At 39.3% G+C, this 16,242-nt stretch overlaps 1 protein-coding gene across 1 annotated transcript in view; it reads left to right on the plus strand.

Annotated features, from left to right (window-relative positions):
* PCSK5 (proprotein convertase subtilisin/kexin type 5) overlaps positions 1 to 16,242 on the plus strand; it is a 253,347-nt gene that overhangs the window by 228,585 nt on the left and 8,520 nt on the right. The window contains exons 28-32 of the mRNA XM_030469899.1: positions 9,566 to 9,649; positions 10,168 to 10,363; positions 12,518 to 12,735; positions 13,408 to 13,644; positions 14,720 to 14,950. Coding sequence (XP_030325759.1) covers positions 9,566 to 9,649; positions 10,168 to 10,363; positions 12,518 to 12,735; positions 13,408 to 13,644; positions 14,720 to 14,950 — 966 coding nt within the window. The remainder of the gene's footprint in view (positions 1 to 9,565; positions 9,650 to 10,167; positions 10,364 to 12,517; positions 12,736 to 13,407; positions 13,645 to 14,719; positions 14,951 to 16,242) is intronic.

The following is a 16,242-nucleotide window of genomic DNA, read 5'->3' on the forward strand; positions in this document are numbered from 1 at the left end:
TTTTACCGCTTTTTTCAATAATGCAGTACAAGAATAGACAAAATGAAAACCTATCTGTGCTCCTCGAAACTTACTGTCACTGACAATGCTGGCTGGCATACCTGTTCAGAAAACTCTGTGGGCCTCAAAAAATGATCCCTTTCCAGATTTTCTTAAGAGTTTCCATAGGGCCTCCTCTTTCCTATTATTTATTTTAAAGAAGATTATGGGGACAAAGAAAATACTTTTTTTTTCATACATGGGCGCACAGACATGGCCTCTTCCCAAGTTTTTCACTGCTTCCTCTGGACAGATCTCCAAATATTTTATCTCAGTTTACCTATTTTGTTCTTCAGTTTGTTTACAGCTACTTTGATTTTCTCCAGGGTTGTTTCTTCTTACAAAATATAAGGATTTTCCATCTCATCTGTTGTCAAACTTAGTTTTAAGGGTGGCCTATCATGCAGCATGGCCACGGTCCAAGAAGCTTGTCCATTCTGTAGGGGATATTAGAATATTTTCACTTGTTCACTAGCCCAATGTGGGCAAGACTGTGACTGAGATTTGTCTTTTGGCTCTCATCTTCTCTGCCTGCTTAGCAGTATACATTCAACACATTTACATTGGTGCATCTCACGGCAAAGCTGCCTCTGAGCTTCAGTGGCCTGAAGTAAAGAATCTAGTTAAAGAATACAGGTCAGACAATTATTAATCTTCTCACTTTGGGGGATTAAGCTGGGTTTGGGGGCCAATTATGAAATGAACATCACCGCTGTCATGGGAATGAAGGTGATCCCAAGCACAACTACAGGCTGAGTGGAAAGTGAATTCAGAGCAACTCTGAGAAGAAGGTCTGCGGGGTGTTGATTGGCGAGAAGCTCAACATGAGCCGGCAGTGTGTGCTTGCAGCCCAGAAACCAACCATATCCTGGGCTGCATCAAAAGAAGTGTGACCAGAAGGTCAAAGGAGGTGATTGTCTCCTTCTAGTCTGCTCTCATGAGACCTCACCTGCAGTACTGCATCCAGCTCTGGGAGCAACAACACAAGAGGGCTGTGGACCTCTTGGAGTGAGACCAGAGGAGGGCCACAAAGATGCTCTGAGCGCTGGAGCACCTCTCTTATGAAGACAGGGTGAGAGAGCTGGGCTTTTTCAGCCTGCAGAAGAGAAGACTCAAAGGAGACCTTAGAGCAGCCTTCCAGTATCTAAACAGGGCCTACAAGAAATCTGGAGAGGGACTTTTACAAGAGTAAGTAGTGCTAAAACAGGGGGGAATGGCTTTAAACTGAAAGGGGGGAGATTTAGATTAGACATTAGGAAGAAATTCTTTGCTGTGAGGGTGATGAGGCACTGGCACAGGTTGCCCAGAGAAGCTGTGGCTGCCCCATCCCTGGCAGTGTCCAGCACCGGGCTGGAAGGGACTTTGAGCAAGCTGGTCTAGGGGAAGGTGTTCCTGCCCATGGCAGGGTGGGTTGGAACTAGATCATCTTTAAGGTCCCTTCTAACCCAAATCATTCTATGATTCTATGAGATAGCACTAAGCTCATCCTCAGCACATGCCTTGCTCCAGAGAATGCAAGAATACGATGCAATAGGAAGATAACCAAAATTTCCAAGTCCAGTCGTTTATGTCAGCTTTTACCACGTTAGTCTTCTATTTACTCTTTTTCTTTAGAAATGTTACTAACAGAGAGTTGACATATTAGACCTTCGACTATATTTACAAATAATGAAGCCATTTCTTTTCCAGCCACATGGATTCAGTGGGTTCCATTGTGGTTTTAATGACTATGTTGACGTACCATATGGGACAAAATGAGTTTTGGGAAACAAAGAAAGACTGTTGTTTTGTTTGGTTCTGAGGCTTACATAAGTTAAAGGGCAGTACATCAGAGCCTGCCATAGAGAAACCAACATAGAATCTGGCTTTCTTTGCAGTTTGAGAGTACAGTCCATCTAGGTGAAGATTAAAATCTCTGTGAATGCAGAATACACTTCTTTCCATATTTAAGCTTTCAATTCTGTTTGTTATGCAAGGATAAATGACAGAACAGTCTTTTGAATTTTTAGGAGCACACACTCCAACATTGCATACACACTCTAAAACATTCTATAAAAAACAACTTTCAAAAATTATATTTACTTTGGTATACTTTGCTGGGCAAACAGTTTAACTTCTATCAGGAATCATTAATAAGTCATATTCAGGTCTGCAATAATGCAACAGACTCTGTCTGTTACCCATGCTTTTAAAAAGACAAGGCAATCTGAGAAAGGAGAAAAAAAAATAAAATTAAAAAAAAAAAAGCAAGAGGTTGAGCTCTGTGTTTCTAGCATGAAACATCTGTATTTTATCTCATGTACCAGATGATGAAATTACTTTGGAAGCCAGGAGACACACTAGTGTAAGCTTGATTTACCAAGTGAATACACACACCCTTTCAAACGGATTAGACGTTTTGCAAGTTATGGTCAGGTCTTCATTTTGCATGTTCACTGTAAATCCTACACTCTAAAAACTTGTTCATTCCTCAGTTACACAGTTTAGCCTACTATATTCTTCTGAAAAGTACAAAAGGAAAAAAATGGGTATGGAATGAGGTCTGTTTCTGATGCAAACTCAAGATGGAATATGTGCTTCTTCACATGCAGATAATATATGCTGTACTAAATTTTGCAGCTACATAGCAGCCAGTGCTGTTTACTATTACATCCACCCCAATAATAAGAGTAATCTCCCACAAGCAGCCATTGACCAACTGCATCCATCTTGTGTATTTTCCTTTTCCTAAATATAGAGTAAAATAAAACCAGTAAAAATGTACTGAATGAGAGGGGGGGGGAAAAATATCAGGTTTCAAAAGGATTATTTGAAAGAACCTTAATGCAGCTATGCAGGTATATCTATAAAGGTCTCAGAATATGGAAAGGAAAAAAAGAAAGGAGTGGGGTGGGCAGAAGACAGTAGACAAAGCAGCAGCAGGAGAGAACAGGTCAGCAGGAGAGAACAGGTCATAATCTTCCAACTGTGAAAATGTTACGGCATTTAGAGTGCAGAATTAGAGCATCATGGAAAGACTTAGGGAACCTTTATAAGTATCATCCATATGTGAAATTTCAGGTGGCTAGTGGCAAGCAAAAATGATTCATTATCCCATACGTTTTTAAGCATGCCAACTTCAAATTCTCACTGTTTGTTTGTAAAGTAATACTATGGTTGTTACAAGATAACTAGATTGGGAATTAATGGTTATTGGGGATTGTGATTTACTTCTCAGCATTCCTATAGTTTCCTTAAATTTACAGTTCACATAAGTCTTCAAAATGGCATAAGTCTAGTATTTTATTACTTATGTATATTGTTTTTATTATGTTTTACTGCGTCTATGTAATTGTAATTACCTCATGGAGATACGTAACCTGGTTTTGTGGGTTTTATCACGACTATCAGTTTTGCAAGGCCACTGCCACACACAGAATAAAATCTAACAAGCTAAGTAGCATCTCAAGTGGATCACATTCAACTCACATCTCATTACACAGAGTAAAAGCTAGACAGGTCACCTTCTGAAAGGAATGCTTTTGTAATTACAAACAGCCGTGGCACTTCATTTCCTTCTGCATTTCTCACTGCAGCAATTCTGCCATGGTCCTACAATAATATATACTGTAAAAATACTCTCCTTGTAGAAGTCAATGTCTAGAAGCTAAGGGTATTACAAACATACATAGGGAGCTACCTTGATAGCAGCTTAAAAATACATCTTTTTAAGTCCTCCTTTTATTCACAGAAGAACATGAATAAGTAAGATTTAAAATAAAGAAAACAAACCATCTTTTAAGTGTCTGAACACTTACTGCTTGCACTACCTAGCATAACAATCCATTGTTCAGGGAGCGGGTATAGAGAACAAGATGGGCAGCACAAAGAAGATGAGTATATACTAGTAACGATTCTTAGTTGTGGGTTTAAATGAAATTAAGGAAGGATCATAAGGTACTCCAAATGCTATCATATTTAAAGGCATGTTTCTTTAGTTATGGTTATATCTCTTTAGTTATGGTTATATATATATTATAAATATATAATATATATATTATATATAAAACATATATATTTCTATATATGGTTACATATAACCATATATATATGGTTATATATATTTCTTTAGTTATGGTTATATCTGCTTATATGTCCTCAGGTTTTGTAGGGGGTTTCATGTTTGGTTTTTTAAATACATTTCACATTTTCCAGAACAAGTTGTGAGCATGTAAAGAGGTCCACAGTTCTTTCAACATGGACCCATGTTTTTCACCCTGAATATTTTTGAGGACTTACTAAATCTTTCTCTAAAATTAGATTGACAAAATCTGGGACTTCAAAGTAAGATCACTTAAGCAAAAAGAAAGGAAATATGGGGACATTTTGTTAAATGGAATTAAATTTTACTCTTCTTTTCCGTAATTCATTTTGGGATTTACAGTTAAAGTCTTACAGTTCTAGGTTTCAAGAAACTCTCCCATTGTCCTATTCAAGTTGCATAAGCCCAAATGAGAAAAGAAAATAGAAAAAAAAATATATTTTTCAGTCTTCCCTCACCCTTCCAGTTTGATAATCCCTGAATAAATTGAATAGGCAAGAGCCCTACAGTAGCTTCAGAGCTACAGCAAAACTTAGATCAAGAAACAGCACAGTGTGATCCAGTTTCTCAGTTTCTAGACAGGAATAAGAGAGATTTAATTGGGCATATAAGAAAGTTGTTACTCATTCTGACAATTATGCAAGAATCATTGTGACACTGAGTCGTATTCTGGCCTGAAGAGAGTTTAAATAGAAGGCATTTTTATTTAAAAAAAAAAAAAAAAAAAGGAAAAAGCTAAAAAGAAAGACTATAATCATAAGGATGAAAGTAGCTCAATAGGTCTGAGAAGGTCATATACTTTGGCCTTTAAAAAAAGAAAAGCAGAACAGTATAATAATAGAATACAGTGGTTTTTTTGGAGTCAATGTCCCACTTTTCAAATATGAGTGGCTTACAATTCCACATCATAAACTTATGACTTCTACATTTAGAAGTTGCAGTTGCAACCATAAATATTACAGACTGAAATTTTAAAGGAAAGCTTGTTGGATCCTCAAGTACAGATTGGCATCCTTTAGGTAAAAGCAAAATACAACCCAACAGCTTAAACCAGTCAGTTCCAAGCTTTCCATTTATCATTAGTTCAAAGACAAAGGTAATACTTTTTGCATGACCATTTCTCAGCTTTGTAAGGCTATCTTTTGAAAGCTCTGGTTACATTATTGTAAGTAGTGTACACTGGTTTCTGTAAAAAAATCTCTTGCATCACATTTGCCCATTTGGGAACTTTCTGCTATGCAAAAAAATTACATTTTGAAACTTCACATTATTCCAAATGTGTTGGGGTGGGGTTTTTTAGTAAACTAAAGCCTATTTCCAGTCAGTAACAGCTTTATCACAGAAAAAAAGCTTGGTTTAAATGTCCAGAATTTATTTAAATTAAAAAAAAAATCATACTAAGATTTCTTCTGTCAGTATTAAAGTTTGGGCACGTAAGCACTTGCATTTGACTGGAAAGCTAAAACTTGTCTCTCGCGCCAACTACCAGAAGCCCAATCGCTTGTGTACATTCCCCTCTGGTGGTGACTAGCAAATATTACAGAAAATAACAAATGCCAAAGAGGCAAGGATTAAATGGAAATAAAAAGTGCATCGCCAAAAAAAAAGGATCTTTATTTTTAATTATAAGGCTTGAAATGTTTTTGAAACCATGATCTCGTTTAATCATTATTCAGCAGTAGTTAACAACAACTCTGCTTAACCTTAACTTCCTGCTATCAAGGATCAAGGTCCTTTTCCCCTGGCAAGACACATTTCAGTAATATTTCTGGGTTGTTTCTTCACACACATAACTGGTATTAAATTACAGCACTTAAAACTACCCAGTAGGGATTTTTAAAAAAACAAATCATAAGCCAGGTTAAGGTAGCTGGATGCAAAGCTGCTGAAAAGGGAAACGAAAATTTGTATTATTTACTGCATATTTAGAAAAAAGCCAGTGATATTTTCAGTGGGAAAATCAGAACTCTGCCTTCACAAACCGTGAAGAAAGCACCTGATGGAGTAACAGAGGATGCACAACTGCAGGCAGACACCAGGAACAGATGGTATTTCTTTCAGCCAAGGCGCTACAAGCAAAGTGAAAAACCCCAACAACCAAAAACTACATGGCTGTGCAACATATCATTTATTCAAGTGATGTTCTTTTTCACAGACTGCCAAATGACTAGTATCTAAAAGAGAAACGTCTCCACTGCAGGCCAGAGCGGATATTCTCTCAAGAGCAGAAAAAGAGAAAGGATCTGCCTATTTAAGGATAGGAGAATAGAAAATGAATTAATGCCAAACATCCAGCTTTTCCAGAGTATTCCTTATATTCTTACAGATGACACCAAGAAGGACACTCTTTTAAGGATTTGTTCAATAGAGAAGTGTCAGGAAAAAACTTGAAGCTAAGGATTAGTCTCTCAAAAAAAAAAATCTTGGGACCAGTGCTTTCTCTAGTGACTCTTACAAGAGTGAGCAATGGCCACCAGCAAGTTACTTTGAGGATTATCTGGATAAGCAAACTGAAAACGTTTGTGTGATATTTGGTAAGGTACGTACAGAGGCTTGAAAGAATCTCAAACTGCCCTCTACACTTAAGGGCACTTTATCGGACTAGAATCCTCTTGGAACAGCATGTTGTAACCTGACATAAAGAAAATAGGTCTTCTGCAGGGAGAAAAAAGAGATAGATCCTTTCTGTCGGCGAGGGACAGAAAGGATCTAAACTCACAGGACCTGCTACTGCAGAAAGCCTTACAAGATATCCACATCCACACACTTAGAATAGCTAAGAAAAGCAGAACTAAATGCTCATTCTCCTAAAGAAGGGTGAAACTTCCACAAATAAAAAGTGTCCTAAAATTACTTTGTAACTCTAGCTTTTCATTCCCTAAACTACCCAACTGTTTATCTCCATGTATATATATATATATAACTTACACATATATAGTGCAAAGTACAGAGTCTAATCAGGATTTTTCAAAAAATCTCTTTTCACCCTAAGCATTCAGTGCATCTAACCACTGACTCCCCAGGAGCAGGAGCCTTATTGAAAAGAGCCCCAGCACTGAGGCCCCAGTTATACTGATGATACTAGAAGATAGGGCATTTCATTGCTGCTTTAGGTAGCGCTGAATTCACTTCACGCACTGAGGTCTCCTTGTGTCTCTCCAGTCCTTCATAAGTAGCTACCCATGTGCTATCCTCCCACCCCTGCAACTTCAGAAATTACTTATTAGTAAATACCACCCCCTCCGCGTCTGCAGCTCCTGATGCTTATACATCATTTCCACCTTTTCTCCCTCCCACAAGCCAGGGATTCTGTACCTTCCTCACTTGTTTTTGTCTTTCCAAAGAGCCTTTCCAGAAGTTTTCGTTTTTGCAAGATACCTTATTGTATACTTGAACCTTAGGTTCAAGTATGTTCGAACTGTGAAGTCACAAAGGTGACACAGCCTTCCTGTGTGCTCAAACCCAGGGTTTTTATGTCAGCTGTTTCGCAGAGCTTGAGGCTGCACATCTCATAATTCAGTTTCAGGCATTTTCTACCTCCAGAAGGCCTCTTTACCTTTGGAATTGAAAATTGTCTTCAGGTAGTACTTACTGAAATACCATCCTAGTCACACCTGTCTTGGTCCTTGCCTCACCAACACTTCTGGCTACTAAAGCCAAGGCTAAAGCTATTTGCTGTCTCGCAGATCTAATACTTCATCCATTGGCCTCTGACTAGGCAGATCACATTCACATTCAGTGTGCAGCTTTCCTTCGTGAGGTACCTTAGCACGTGCATACTATTGCCTGTGCCCAGACCCTGCAAACAGTCTTGGGCCCCTGTTCAGGGAGGACAGAGGTGCTGTAGCCAGAACGGTGGTGACAATGAAAACTCTCTTACTCTGCTACTATATCTGCTTTATATTGTGCCAGTTACCAACAAGAGTTGCAATACTACAGGCTTCCACTACCCTGTGCAAGCAGCATTCACAAATAGTCCTGGCAAAGAATGACTAATTACATCTTTGCTGAGTGCCCTACTATTAAACATCCAAATTTTGGTCTGTGTTGAACTCTCCTGAATTGTTCTTGTTCTGGCCAGGGACAGCATACTGAAAGACTTTTTACCACACAAAGTTTTTAAGATGTTCTCAGCTACTGGTAGAACCAGACGCGGATGTGACATATTGTTATGAACCATCTCCTAGCCACATTCTTTCACTGAGATAGCTATGGCTCAACTCATTTAACAGTACAGTTATAAATAATATTTATTATTATTCCTCCTTCTTCTGCCCCTGTGCCATGTTATACACATACCCACTTTTCTATTGAGTGCTTCTCTGCTTAATAAAATACCCATCATTTCCCCTTGTGGGAAAGGGCTCTATGTAAGTCTCCTGTTCTTCTGCCTCCTCTTTTTACCCAAACCATTTGATTTCATGACTTTCATTCACAATGTCAACATTTTAAAGTACCTTGCCATAACAGGTAGAACTAAAAAGTGTAGTGATATGCTTATGCATGTGGCTAATGTATACTGTTAGCCAGTCCATCGACTTACAGAAATCCTACATATTTAATTGGCAGGAGGAGCTGGATATGTTAACAGAGGTGAAAAACTCAATCTGCAAACAACTTCTGATTTATTTTTTATTTTCAGCACAATCAAAAGGCTACTGTCTTCTATCCACTGGCCTACAATTACATTTTCATCAGACATGCACCTACCTGTTGTTGAATGGATCAAAATATTAGAGCTGTATTCTGGGACCTATCATATTGCACAAGAGACTTCCTCAATATTACATACAATCCTTGCATCTTCTTGTTATTTTAGAGCTGAGTAACACATTGAATGAAGTCTGTGCAAAGCATAACCAAAGTCTTAGTTTTCCACAGGTATAAAAGCTCCATTTGACACACATCAGACTCTTCCTTTTGGAGGGAAATGGCAGGCAATAGCTTTGGGGAGAACTACTTTATAGATCTTCTTTCCAAACACTCCTTTCTCTCTTTCCTACTCAGAGTTTTCTCCCTTAGTTACAGGATAATGGTGCTTTGCAACCAGCTAATAGAAACTGCCCATGAAAATACCTCAGTACACCAAGTCGTCCAAATTTACATACTTTCTAGTTTGTAATCTATTAGGATTACAGATCTGGATTTGGCTTGGGAGCCCTACATTGAAACTAACACTCTTAAGATGTATTATTGTTCTCATTTGCGATGAACAATCCAGAAGAGTGCCTTAGTGGATCTCAGGATAACGTTTATGTTTTCCTTCATTACAACTCTTGAATACAAACTTCTTCAACTTAGTGAATTCAAAAAATTCACTGAGGTACGTTTTCAAAACAGCTTAGAAATAGCTATAGGAAATGGCCTTCCAAAAGGGAAGGGAAACGAACAAAACCATCCTATAAGACAGTAAAAAAAATTGAATGTCTTTCCTTTTCATCCCAGATGCAAAAAAAATATTGCAGTCCTGTGACCCTTCATGCAGGACCTGTGAGAAATCTGCTGACATATGTACTTCATGTCCAGAAGGTAAGAGACTTCAACTTCTTTGGGTAAGTTTTGCAAAAGGCTAAAATATTCCGTATCCTACACACTTCCAAGGAATATTTTCATCAATGATCACTAGAAAGTTCTTTGACAACTTGAAGCATAGACAGGTAATCAGACAATTACCAGCTGAAGTCAGGCATCAGCTAGGAAATAATTACATGCCCTTAGCAATATAGGCAAAAAAAATAGGTGGATGCTGCTACTTTTCCTTATTTTCAATCAAAAGTTGTAGACACCATGCAGAAATTACTGAACAGTGATTTTTTCAGGAAGATGTACTAGATAATCCTGACTATTCCTTCTAACCTTAAATTTCAGTGACGATTGAGCAAACTACTTTGGGAAATGGCTTAAAGAATGTTTTAGTCATGTTTTTAAGCATCAAAAAGTTACATTTCAAGGAAGTTGAAAGCTTTCTTTATAGCTATCCAAGCCAGGAATCTTTTAAACGTATTTCTAATTGGTGCCTTTTCCCACGTGGATTGCTCTTTTACCAGGAAAATTTCTTACCCATTATACCTGTGTTTCTCTGTGCCCTCAAAAAACTTTTGGCAATGTTGCAAGCGGCAAGTGCGAAATGTGCATGGATGGCTGCGAGGTGTGCTCCGACTACTGGCACTGTCAGAAGTGTCAGGCTGAAGAGGACCAGCCACTCTTCCTCCACAAAGGCAGATGTTTACAAGAGTGCCCTGAGTAAGTAACTCCCCTTTGATGACTGCTCCTTATTTTCTCACTGTGCTCCTTCTTTTTAAAGTTCAGATCCATTATAATCCTTTCAAGGGAGACCTTACTATAACCTCAGCTACCAGAAACTACCTCAAAGTCAAAGTCATTTTCATCTGGCCTGAATAAACAGTATTTTCTCTTGCTTAGAGAAAAAATGAAAAAACAAAAGCAAAAGTAGACAAGAAATTCTATGCCTTCCCATTGACTTCAAAAGGACCATGGTACTTAAGGGTGATTCCTTATGGTGACTGAAAAAAGCCTCTAGTCATTCTGCTAACTTGTCGCTTCTTCAAAGTAGTACAGAGCAAGGGAGTGGAACCAGAAAGAGGATGTATCAGACTCCTGATATGGAAATATGGTGTTTAGTAATGTGTTTCTCTCTTTGTTTATATTCTTTACTTTTTCCTATAATAAATGTAATTCAAAAAGAAAGATTCCCATTTGACTGTGGTGGATATTAGATCAGGTTCTCCTGTTTCTGTGGGTTCTTTTCATCAGCATTTGTCATACCTATATATACATATAAAATTCGTACTGTGCAGCATTAATATCTTGCTTGGTTAACCTTTTTCTGTAAAGAAATGTGCATCTCCTGCTTTTCTTACTATCAGTACAAATTCTCTGGCAGTACTTTCCTGCTAACTTTGTCAAATAAGTCAACAAGGGCCAGTGGAACAGATTTTGATCATTGAATGTCAGAGTAAATGCAGAGTAGTTGCACTAAACCTTAGTCAAGTGTAGAAACAACTTTTAATATCAGAATTTGTGGCATACAAGCAAAGACAATGTTTTGACATTAATGCATTTGTTCTCAATACTCATTCCCCAGTTATCCCACACAAGGTCAGTATTACAAAATTAAACCTCTTCATATATCACTATTCTTTTCAGTTTTCATTATCCCCCTTTTTACAAATTCCAGACTATAAATAATGGCTTCCCAGACATCATTCAGCAAAGCCCACCAGAGTTTAACTTTGGTTTCAGCCTCTGAGGCAAAGATTGTGAGGCATAACTACTCTCCACTGGAGCATAGTATTTTATGAGATTATTTATTTTAGGTTGTTTTTTAGGTTGGGACATGCTGTATGGGATAGAAAGGGTTGACTTGCTGCACTGGTAATTTCTGACAGAGGGTTTTGAAAGACTGATCTAGCCAAGTACTCAAGACTGGAACAAGAGAAGAAGATAGGACTGTGAGAAATAGATGCAGGATCATGACAAAGGTTAAGAGGAAGAAAAAAAGATTATAATAGGTGGCAGGCACAGTTCTTCCTATCTTTTCTCTAACATTGATCTTAATGCACCTCCTCAGCCTTTCTTTAGAAAGATCTTATCTAAGAAGGAAAGGAGAAGCACCCCTTTACAGGGAAGAATGAACTTGTTCCCAGAACATGTGAAGTACATGTTCTGGGACTACTTTCTATGTCAACTTCTTCCTTAGTTTCCACCAATGGCTGTATACATACGGCTAAGTAATCATTTCAAGATGCATATTTGCTTGTCTTTTAGCCTTCTCAAATTTGGTTTTGAGAATGTAGGCAGATTGGATTGCAACCAGCCTCTCCTTTATCCCTCTCCTCCTGAAATATAGGCACAATTTTTTGGTATATTTTCTTTACGACTAATAGTTCCAATTGTGACTGTCTATGGTTGCTTTCAAACCACAGATACCATAGCACAGTAAAATGTGCTTTCTCTTCACAGTCTCTAGCTTGCTGTCATTAAACACAGGTACCCCTTACGCAACCTGGTTTGTTGGGTGGGTTTTTTTAATCTCAGACCTCCTTATTCATCCCAGCCTTCACACTTTACAGGATTTTCTCCTGCTGCCCTCTAAGGCCACTGAGGTTATGCTTCTCTCTCTTTCCCTGATACCACTTTCTAGGGTCAGCTGCGCAAGATTAGAGATTTCATCTTTCTTTTCCCAAACATTATAGATATTTCTATCTTATGTAAAGGGGGAATCAAGAAATGAGCAAGAAAGTTCAACTAGAGAGCGGGTACAAGGACAAAGGAAGGCCAGTCTCCCTTCATAGTACTAACCGTCCACATTTTCTGCACTGGACTGTTTGATAACTAGAGATTGACCAGCACTTTGTCTTTGTTTTCATTCAATAGGGGATATTTTAATGATTCTGACACTTGCAAGGAATGCAGTGGATCCTGTAAGACATGCATGGGAACTGCAACCAAATGCCTGTCCTGTAAAAGTCCCTTGCTTCTGGAGCAGTGGAAATGTAAACCTACCTGTTCAGAGAAGCATTTTGCCTCTGAAGGAATCTGCAAACACTGCCCTGAAATGTGCCTGGAGTGCATTCACAATGAAATATGCAAAGGTATTATAAAGAACTGTTCTCATTTTGGCTAAAATCCATCTGGATCTGTCTAGAGGCAGACTGACAAGCACAGATCTCATGAGCAAAAATAAAAAAGAGCCCTGAATATCCTGGTGAGCCTGAATGCTCCCACCAAAATTTCTATGATAGTCAATATTGAGCAAGCCATTCTGGAAACATAAACATGGATGAAACAAGAGGGAAAAAAAAACATAAGACAAGCTATTAAACCAAGCACTCATATAAAATTAGCAGCTGAATCCGAGCTCTATGCAAAGACAAACATTCAGGTCCATATATGCTAGCCAGATATATATTTTAATAATAAATCAAACAGAACTTCAGTCGTAGACATCCCTGATTTTGCAGGAATACCATAGTATCTCAGTACCTATATTCAGTGGCAGCACAGATTGGTTAATACCAGCAAAGCTGAACTGGTGTATTCCCTTTTTAGTCTCTTGATGTAACACAGAAGATTCTTTGTGACAGTTGGGCCATTATGGGCAGTTTGGAGGGGGAAGAGTCAAAAAAAGAAAGCACTGTCCTCTTACCTCCTATTATGACAGGCACTGCAGGATTTATGGTTTTCTAGGATTTCTTCACTCCCTCACTTACAGAGGTCAGAATTTGCTGCCCATTTGCTTACCTGTTGTTTGCTGTCCCCTGCAGAGTGCATGGATGAGTTCTTCTTGCATGAGGGGAAGTGCGTGCAGGACTGCCCTTCTCACTTCTATGGTGAAGACAAGCACTGCTTTCCCTGCCATGCAGACTGCAAGGACTGTGATGGGCCGGACTCGGATGACTGCACTGAGTGTGCCATCAGCTACTTTGTCCTCTACAGCGGCATGTGTTTTGAAGAGTGCCCTGAAGGGACTTACTACGAAGAAGCCACTGAAGACTGTCAAGGTTGGCAGCTGTTGTTTTCCCCAGAACAGTACTGAGATACAAATGGGTGTGGTTAAAGGCTACCCCAAAAGGGCCTGCACGTGCCGCCTAATGTCGCTATCAGTGTCCTGGAAGCAGAAGAGATGGCTAACGCAGAAAAATAACAAGGCATAACTTTGATCAGCAAAAAATGGAGAAAGCTGAGGAGGAGGCAGCAAAGCTAATTGTTTTTAATATTATGGGTGTCATGGTTTAAGCCCAGCCGGTAACTCAGAACCACGCAGCCGCTTGCTCACTCCCCTCCCTTCTTTCTCTCCCCGCTCCCAGAGGGATGGGGAGGAGAATCGAAAGAATGTAACTCTCATGGGTTGAGATAAGAACAGCCCAGTAAATAAGGTACCGTACAAAACCACTACTGCTACCACCAATAATAATAATGATAAGCGAAATAACAAGGGGAGAGGATACAATTGCTCACCACCCGCCGACTGATAATCAGCCGGACCCGAGCAGCAACCTGGGCCTCCTGGGTGACTCCCCGCAGTTTATATACTGGGCATGACGTGCTGTGGTATGCAATACCCCTTTGGCTAGTTTGGGTCAGGTGTCCTGTCTCTGCTTCCTCCCAGCTTCCCCTCCTCCCTGGCAGAGCATGAGACTGAGAAAGTCCTTGGTCGGAGTAAACATTATTTAACAACAACTAAAAACATCAGTGTTATCAGCGTTGTTCCCATGCTTAAAGTCAAAAATACAGCACTGCACCAGCTACTACGAAGGAGAAAAATGACTGCAACAGCTGAACAGAGGACAAAGGGTAACCACTTTGGTGAAGTGCTGCATATTGCTGGAGACTATGTTGAAAACCACTGTTCAGCAAAAGCAGTGCCAGTGCAAAAGAAAACCTAAGGAACTGCTTGCATAAGATTGAAAACAGTAAAATAGGCTCTTTTTCTAGACTATGCAGAAGCAGAACTATCACTCTGTTTCCCTCAAGCCTCTCATCCTGAGATGATGGCTGCTCCTTGCAGCATTAAGCTGAAATAGTAATCTGAAATGCAACAAGAAATGGTGACATTCCTACCATTTGTCATTTCAGCATGCAACAGGACATGCCAGACTTGTTCTTCTTCCACTGCTTGCCTTACCTGCAGAAATGGCCTGATGCTGAGCCATGATGGGCACTGTGTGTCATCTGGATACTGCTCTCACACTGAGTACTACGTTGAGAAAACTCAGACCTGCAAGCCCTGTCATAAGAAATGCTTCCACTGCTCTGGACCCACTGAACACCAGTGTCTTAGCTGTGCCAATAACCGCTATCTTCTCAGTAAGTGTCTTGTTTCTGCCTCTAGATTTTATTCTGCACTGAATGCATGAGCTAGGCAAGCTTCTGTCACATTTATGAAACATGTAGGGCTGCTTCAGCTGACCTGAATTAGATGATTACTTGTGCAGGGCTGTAGAGATGATTACTTGTGCAGGGCTACCTGGAAATTCTTTGTGAGACTAGGCCTTCCACTCACTGCGGCCCAAGTAACACTTGTAAGTAGCAACAAATTCAAGGCTGAAGAAAACTTGTAAGTTTCATGTACTACTGTTCCTATTGTTTCCTACAATAAAAGATGAGGGGCATATCCTTAGGTTTTTGTCTGGTTTTGGTTTGTTTGTTTGGGTTTTTTTAAAGTACACACAAAGAGCTCATATGTTCATGTTGGCTTGTTTAATCCCTGCAGAAATATAATAAGCAAAGCAATACTTAAGCAGAGCTGTTAAAAAATTGTTCATGAATCACTAGGTCAGTATCTAGTGGATGACTGTGGTGCAAAACTACTTTTCTGACTTTGGAGCAAAAGACTGTATTGTCTCAGAAGCAAATTAGTAAAAAGTAAAAAATCTCAGAATTTAAGCTTTATTTCTTTACATACACTTTATAGAAAATCCTTGGGAGAAAAAAAAAAAAATGCTATTTCCTGCGGGGGGGGGGAGGGAACCAAACAAAAAAACCTTTGAAGAGTTTGAATTAAAACTGAACCTAAGATTTTGAGTCTGATTCTGGTGAAGATTTTACCTACTTATATTTCTAAGGTCTTGCATCAGACCTGTCTTTCTTATTAACACACTAAGCTTCTTTGCACCATTACAATTGGTAAAATTGATGGAAGTATATAAATAAACATCCTGGATGGGAGAAAGAATTGCAAAAAAACAGAAATAAAGGTAAGTGTCCTCCTTTGCCCAGTTGCAACCCAAGAAGCAAAACTATAAAGACAAGCTAGATAATGAGTACAAGCTATTAATGGATAATCATTGCTTTCTTAACTTGATGCACTTGCAGTTAGTTGTATCAGTCCTACCTTCTCATTCAAGATTCGTAGAATCATGGCATCACAGAATAGTTTGGGTTGGAAATGACCTTAAAGATCACCTACTTCCACCCACCCTGCCATGGGCAGGGACACCTTCCACTCGACCAGGTTGCTCAAAGGCCTATCCAACCTGGCCTTGAATAATTCCAGGGATGGGTCCGCCACAGCTTCTCTAGGCAACCTGTTCCAGTGTCCCACCACCTTCACAGGGAAGAATTTTTTCCTAATACCTAATCTAAATCTACCCTCTCCC

Source organism: Strigops habroptila, chromosome Z (genome assembly GCF_004027225.2).
Source record: "Strigops habroptila isolate Jane chromosome Z, bStrHab1.2.pri, whole genome shotgun sequence".
NCBI classification, from domain to species: Eukaryota; Metazoa; Chordata; class Aves; order Psittaciformes; family Psittacidae; genus Strigops; species Strigops habroptila.